The following is a 7,967-nucleotide window of genomic DNA, read 5'->3' as shown; positions in this document are numbered from 1 at the left end:
ACCAAATGATGCAGATGTCTGGACAACCGATGTCATATGAATCCCTGCCTCACCGCTAACACACATCAACACAGGAAATCACATAACAAACAGCACACTGCATCCTCGATTGACAACATTAGACACAGTGCTTGAATACAGTATAGTATAGTACAGTGCTGTGTGTGTGTGTGGTAGATGTGTGTAGGTGTGAGTTGTGGGGCCTTCGTGGAACAGGTGTGTCTGAAGAAGTGGATGGCCATTCACGAGGCAGCCAAGGTGAGATCGAGTTACACCTGTAGTCTTGTTTATATTTCTTCCTCAGATCATCAAGGTCCTGGAATGACAAAACATGTAATAAAAAACGATGTTTTATTGTAATTCCCTTCGACTTAAAAAGTGTGCGTTATCTTGCCAGGTGGGCTGCAGTGCCATCCTGGTGCTTCTGCTGAGACATGGGGCCAAGGTGACAGCTGTAGATGGGCACAATGTCACCCCGCTGGGCATCGCAGCAGAGTACGCCCACGTGGAGGTCCTCGATATACTCATAAAGAACGGTACGAGCCAATAAGAGCCCTTAGATTGTCCTTGATGAAAACATTTTAAATGTATTTTCATACCAAAAGGCAAATAAACATTCTCAAAGAATAGCCAAAAATACAGTTACAAGGAACTGAAAAATAGTTGATATCAACTGATTGTAAATATCAGTTTACATAAATGTTTGGCTTGAACACAAGTCTACAGGACTACAGTAGGGTTAATCGTCCTCCTTTCCCACCAGGTGGCGACGTGAACGCCCAGGCATATAACGGAGACACTGTTCTGTACGATGCAGCCGGCTCAGGGAAKCTGGACTGCATATACCTCCTCCTGCAAGCTGGAGCCAACCCTAACATTGCCAGTCTAMCCTGCCAGCTGCCCATACACAGAGCTGCCTATGAGGGACACATCCTGTGAGTGGCTCACTCTTACTACGTGGTCCTCTGTAGCTCAGCTGGTAGAGCACGGCGCTTCCAACGCCAGAACTGTGTGTTTCGATTCCCAGGACGTAAATGATCCCATATGTAAAATGTATGCACATATGACTATAAATTGCCATTGAGCGTCTGCATATATTACTAACAGTCTAGACCCGGGATGTCAAGAACAACTACTGGAAAGCATGCTGGTCTTTGTGGAAATCAATTGATCAAGACATCAGCTAGAGAGTTATCTGATTATCCAGTTCTTAGAAAGTATTGTCCCTGAGGAATTGTCCATCCCTGGGTCTAGAAGCAGTTGTTCAGTTCATAGTCTAGATCCTGTTTCAACAACATAATCAATAGTGCTGGTATAATCAACAATCTGATCTATGATGTTGTGTTTGTCCCAGTGCTCTGAGGACCTTCATCCCCATCACCACTAAGAGGGCCATCCGTCTGTCTGGCCAGAGCCCAGTCCACTCTGCAGCAGATGGCGGCCATGTTGACTGCCTGGAGCTGCTCATAGAGAGAGGTTTCGATGTCAACGCTCAGCTGGACGTACACATCTCAGGTACAATCCATGGACACACACAACCCAGGTAGTACAATTGGGCACACTCATGGACACATCATCTATTTCATAAGGGAGCCCTGCCCAAGAGGAAGGTGCTTGTAACTCCAGAGTTGTGAGGTTGATTCCTGTTTGGGCCAATGGGGGCCCTCTGGAGGTCAAGGCCCCTGAGTACGTGCCCTTAACTTACATGCTGTCTAGACTATCTAAAAAATGTTAGCTGACATGGGCTAATTGAATGACTGACATAACAAGAGAAGAACTGCTGATGCACAACCACATTTCAAAATTGTGTATTCTACTATTCTAACTCTCAACACCGACTGAGTTCCTAGGATGTTTTGGATAATTGAGCATGTTGTTATTACTGTGTTACCAGAGAGCTACGGGGACATGAGGCGGAGTCCACTGTACTTCGCCGTATCCAACAGTGATGTCACCTGCACAGAGATGCTGCTGGCCGCCGGGGCCAAAACTGACATGGACCCGCTACACTGCTTCCTGGTGGCTGTACGCGCTGGGAGGTATGAGACCGTATCTGTATGAGTAGCTCAAGACCGTGTTAGACCACMGAACTAAGCCTACAGTAGGTGATAACGCAATTCTTAATTCTTAATATCTCCCTCAGGGAAGGTTATTCCTCACTTGAGAGTAGTCCGTGTTTCACCAACTACCTCTGCGATAGCTACAGTGCATTCGGGAAAGTATTCAGATCCCTTGACTTTTTCCACATTTTGTTACGTTACAGCCTTATTCTAAAATTGATTCAATTGTTTTTCCCCCCCCTTAATCTACACACAATACCCCATAATGACAAAGCACAAACACGTTTTTAGACATTTTTGCAAATGTATTAAAAATAAAAAACTGAAWTGTCAAATTTACAAAAGTATTCAGACCCTTTACTTGGTATTTTGTTGAAGCACCTTTGGCAGCGATTACAGCCTTGAGTCTTCTTGGGTATGATGCCTCAAACTTGGCACACTTGTATTTGGGGAGTTTCTCCCATTCTTCTCTGCATATCCCCTCAAGCTCTGTCAGGTTAGATGGGGAGTGTCGCTGTACAGCTATTTTCAGGTCTCTCCAGAGATGTTCGATCGGGTTCAAGTCCGGACTCTGGCTGAAGCCACTCCTGCGTTGACTTGGCTGAGTGCTTAGGGTCGTTGTCCCTTTGGAAGGTTAACCTTCGCCCCAGTCTGAGGTCCTTAGCGCTCTGGAGCAGGTTTTCATCAAGTATCTCTCTATACTTGGCTCGGTTCATATTTCCCTCAACCCTGACTAGTCCCCCAGTCCCTTCCGCTGAGAAGTGGCTTCTGTCTGGCCACTCTACCATAAAGGCCTGATTGGTGGAGTGCTGCAGAGATGGTTTTCCTTCTGGAAGGTTCTCCCATCCCCACAGAGGAACTCTGGAGCTCTGTCAGAGTGACCATTGGGTTCATGGTCACCTCTCTGACCAAGGCCCTTCTCCCCCGATTACTCAGTTTGGCCAGGTGGCCAGCTCTAGGAAGAGTCTTGGTGGTTCCAAACTTCTTCCATTTAAGAATGATGGAGGCCACTGTGTTCTTGGGGACCTTCAATGCTGTAGAAATGTTTTGGTACCCCTTCCTCTGTGCGTTGACACAATCCTGACTCGGAGCTCTTCGGACAATTCCTTCGACCTTATGGCTTGATTTTTGCTCTGACATGCATGCACTGTCAACTGTGGGACCTTATATAGACAGGTGTTTGCCTTTCCAAATCATGTACAATCAATTGAATTTAGCACAGGTGGACTCCAATCAAGTTGTAGAAACATCTCAAGGATGATCATTGGAAACAGGTTGCACCTGAGCTCAATTTCGAGTCTCATTGCAAAGGGTCTGAATACTTACAGTATGTAAATAAAGTATTTTACAGTGTTTCTGCWTTGTCATTATGGGGTATTGTGTGTAGATTGATGAGGGAGAAAAAACAATTTCATCCATTTTAGAATAAGGATATAATGTAACAAAATGTGGAAAAAGTTAAGGAGTCTGAATACTTTCCAAATGCACTGTATAAATGAAACTGAATGGAACACAGCAGTGACGTCACCAACTTCTATATATTGGAACAGTTTGTTGGRCCCCATGCTAGGTCCCATGAATTTGTTTATTTTTTTAAGCTTCCTTTTGTAATTATGACGTTGTCTTAACCTTTTATCTTCAACCCAGCTCCCATATATTTCCTACTTCCTGGTCTCTTCTATGACATCACCTGTCTAACCCTATCCCATCCCACCCCAGGTATGAGCTGGTGCGTCTGCTATTGTCCAGGGGTGCCGAAGTCAACTGCTACTTCAGAAGGATCAGTGACACACTGTTTCCCACCGCGTTGCAGTACTGTCTCAGAGATCACACGATTCTGCGCCTGCTGCTCAACAACGACTACGACGTAGACAAGTGCTTCCTGTGTAACCACGGCAACAGACAGGATATGGACTGCGACTCCTGGGTCGACTACCAACATAACCATAGAAGAACTTTATTTTATAACCAGGACTACAGAGCCTCGGTAAGTCGTGTAGGCCTACTCCTGGTCTATTCCAGTACAACAGGAGRAGTCCCCCAATCTTTGATTTAGAATACAGGAAGTAGGCAAGTCKTGGTTCTGGAGGAAGACAGGTTCTGTTTTTTTGTTCTAGGCTGGAACAAAAGCCTGCACACAATGTGGTCCTCTATGACCAGGGTTGGCCYCCACTGATGTAGAATGTGTTGGTCTAACTTAGAACATAACAGCAAGTGTAGCTAATACCTTGTCCAGTTCCAGTGCTTGTCCTTCTGATGTCAGTCTCGCTGTCCTYTTCGCTCTCTYCTCCAGTTCTGTGAAATCATCTCCCTGTCGTCGGTGGTCAACCTGGCGGGGAGTGTGGTACAGATGCTTCTGGACTACGTCAGACACCCACGTATCTGCCCCAACCTCCTACGGGTCCTGGAGAAACAGAAAGAGTGGCCAGACATCTGTGGCATTCTGGGTAAGGCAGCATCATTGCTAATAAACAATAATAGTGGACAGAAAACAGTGGGAATGCAAATACTGAAATATCTTACAGATCAACTCGCCATCATCATGAACAGAATAACCTGACTTTTTGTGTGTGTGTGTGTGTGTGCCCGTCCATGTGTGTGTATCCCCAGACAACCCGCGGTCCCTGCAGCACCAGTGTCGTTTGGTCATTAGGAGACAGATGACCCCTAGAAGACTGAATGACCCTCAGGTCATGGCTGCCGTCCCGTTCCCCCCGACACTCAAACACTACCTCACCTACAGGGAGTACGATGAGTATGGTGGGTTGGCAGCCACACACTCATAACTGGACTATATCAATGAAAACATATTTAGAAGAACAAAAAGAAGAAGAAAAAATAATCCTGTTCCGTGCATAACTGATCAGTCACATGATGCTGTTTCTCATGAATAATGCTTTAGCTCATATACTTATGCTTATATTAAGTAGGGCAAGTGTTCTTGTGATGTAATGTTTGTAATAACCACAATTCTTTTCACACTGATTTATGTTCTCTGAATAGTGTGAATAGTCCTTATCATAGTACTGCTACTTCTGCTAGACTGCATACATTAGACAGCACAGCTGTGCAGCATGATACAGTGCATGTAGTGTGATGTACTCTTCAAGATCTCCCCATGGGAAAAGCAGGTCAGGTCTAAAAATAACTCTCTGAGCGCTCATTCAGTTTATACMTAGGGCTAAACACTCACTGGACACTGGTCTGAATGACTCTGCTGCAATGGACTGTTGACTTTTACAGTGACCCTGACACCTACCTGACTCATAAGACCAGGGTTTAAATATAGAGAGATGTAGATCTAGACAACAGCTCATCCATATTATACCCTCAAAGTTCTGGGAGCTAGTMGTGTTGTCACTAGCCCCGTTTATACCTGGTGCTAACATGCATTCTTTGTCCTGATCTTGTKCGCATTCTGATTGTGCCCACATTTTTAGACAGGTGTAGAAGATTGTAAGACGCATTGCGATCTGATTGTGATCAGATTTCCRTGACAACCTCCGGAGGTAGTCAGGCTTGCAGGTGTAGACAGATCTGGACAGTGAAACCATTTAAATCATCATTATCCAGCACTCTAAAATCCTTGACAAGTTGGAGCATTGTCTTATGGCATCAATATGAGTCTTAAAATAAATAAATACACATTATTTTGAAAGAATGTCTGAAAATGTGACTGTTGACAAGATCAGGACAGGATGCATGTTTGCAGCAGGTATAAACAAGGATACTGAGACCTGTTGGGTGTACAACAAACCAGAATCAATGAGTTAGCCAGCTAACTTTGATAAACAACCACAAATAACTATTAATTTTCAAGCTTATTTCAAGCTTATTTAAAAAAACAACAACATGTAAATAAGTTATTTCAGAATATTTAGGAGTTAGCTGGCRAACTCAATGATTCTGCTTTGTAGTACAACCCTCAGCTCAACTCTCCCTGGAACACAGAGAGCTTATGAGCCAAATCTCATAACATTCCCCAAATACATGTTAGGATTTCAGCCATTTTCCCAAAGCAAAGTTGAGTAACCCTAAAACACCATTGGGTGGCAATGTTACAATRGGCGTCCACGCATAMGACTATAGTCCTATGCGCTGTGCAGTGCCTGGTATCCTCCACTCCAACCAAGCCTTGGGCCTTTACAGTAGCGGAACAATTGCTGTATTCAGATCATATCGTGAAATGTTTCAACTGAAGAACACCCCAGTTAACTGACTGAACCAAACATGGGTTCTGCTGTTGTGAAGGCACAGCTAGCGGAGGGAAGACTAGAGTAGCATGGTCCAATGTAGAATTATGTTGAGAGAGTTCTAGCATTGCCAGACTGTTGTTGTTATCTGAACAGCAGAATTCCTGCCCTGTCAACACCAGCCTACCGCTCATAGAGACACAGTGGAGTGAACACTGTGTTCCTAACCACTAGTCATACCATAGACCAGAGCTCTCCAATCCTATTCCTGGAGAGCTAACCTCCTGGAGGCTTTTGCTCTAATCCCTGTTTTATCTAAAGCTAACTTCCTGGAGGCTTTTGCTCTAATCCCTGTTTTATCTAAAGATAACTTCCTGGAGGCTTTTGCTCTAATCCCTGTTTTATCTAAAGCTAACTTCCTGGAGGCTTTTGCTCTAATCCCTGTTTTATCTAAAGCTAACTTCCTGGAGGCTTTTGCTCTAATCCCTGTTTTATCTAAAGATAACTTCCTGGAGGCTTTTGCTCTAATCCCTGTTTTATCTAAAGATAACTTCCTGGAGGCTTTTGCTCTAATCCCTGTTTTATCTAAATCTAACTTCCTGGATGCTTTTGCTCTAATCCCTGTTTTATCTAAAGATAACTTCCTGGAGGCTTTTGCTCTAATCCCTGTTTTATCTAACCTGATTCACCAGCTGATTATTAGAATCATGTGAGCTAGATTTGTTATTTGGTATTTTATTAGGATCCCCAATAGCTGTTGAGAAAGCAGCAGCTACTCCTCCGGGGGTCCACACAAAACATGACACATGACATAATACAGAACATTAATAAACAGCTCAAGGTCAGAACTACATACATTTTAAAAATGGCAAACATACTGTAGCCTACACATCAATACATACACACAAAATATCTCGGTCAAATAGGGGAGAGGCGTTGTGCCGTGAGGTGTTGCTTTATCTGTTTTTTGAAACGAGGTTTGCTGTTCATTTGAGCAATATGAGATGGAAAGCAGTTCTGTGCAATAATGGTTCCATATAATACTGTACGTTTTCTTGAATTTGTTCTGAATTTGGGGARTGTGAAAAGACCCCTGGTGGCATGTCTATTGGGGTAAGTGTTTGTAAAAGAGCTGTGTGTAAGTTGACTACGCAAACATTTWGGAATTTTCAATAATGTTTCTTATAAAAAATWATTGATGCAGTCAGTCTCTCCTCAACTCTTAGCCAAGAGAGACTGGCATACATACTATTTATATTAGGCCTCTGATCAAGAGCAAGATGAAGAGCAAGATGTGCCGCTRTGTTCTSGGCCAAATGCAGCTTATTAACTAGGTATTTTGCAGCACTTGACCACATGACTGGACAATAATCAAGATAAGACAAAACTAGACTCTGCAGGACTTTCTTTTCTGAGTATGGTGTCAAAAAAGCAGAGCATCACTTTATTATGGACAGACCTCTCCCCATCTTTACAACCATTGAATCTACATGTTTTGACCATGACGATGACCGTTTACGATCCTAAGGTAACACAAGTAATTTAGTCTCCTCAACTTGTTCAACAGCCACACATTCAATACCAGATTCATCAGTAACAATGCTCTTAGTTTTAGAGATGTTCAGGACCAGTTTATTACTGGCCACCCATTCCAAACTGACTGCAACCTTTTGTTAAAGGTTTAAGTGACTTTATTAGCTGTGGTTGCTGACAC

At 43.6% G+C, this 7,967-nt stretch overlaps 1 protein-coding gene across 1 annotated transcript in view; it reads left to right on the top strand.

Annotated features, from left to right (window-relative positions):
- LOC111951562 (ankyrin repeat and SOCS box protein 15) overlaps positions 1-5,890 on the top strand; it is a 10,364-nt gene extending 4,474 nt beyond the window's left edge. The window contains exons 6-13 of the mRNA XM_070434710.1: positions 188-258; positions 398-536; positions 764-935; positions 1,355-1,515; positions 1,895-2,039; positions 3,780-4,047; positions 4,354-4,507; positions 4,671-5,890. Coding sequence (XP_070290811.1) covers positions 188-258; positions 398-536; positions 764-935; positions 1,355-1,515; positions 1,895-2,039; positions 3,780-4,047; positions 4,354-4,507; positions 4,671-4,846 — 1,286 coding nt within the window. The 3' untranslated portion in view covers positions 4,847-5,890. The remainder of the gene's footprint in view (positions 1-187; positions 259-397; positions 537-763; positions 936-1,354; positions 1,516-1,894; positions 2,040-3,779; positions 4,048-4,353; positions 4,508-4,670) is intronic.
- The last annotated feature ends 2,077 nt before the right edge of the window (positions 5,891-7,967 follow it).

This window comes from Salvelinus sp. IW2-2015, linkage group LG24, assembly GCF_002910315.2.
Source record: "Salvelinus sp. IW2-2015 linkage group LG24, ASM291031v2, whole genome shotgun sequence".
NCBI lineage: Eukaryota > Metazoa > Chordata > Actinopteri > Salmoniformes > Salmonidae > Salvelinus > Salvelinus sp. IW2-2015.
This window is presented reverse-complemented; position numbering and strand designations above follow the sequence as displayed.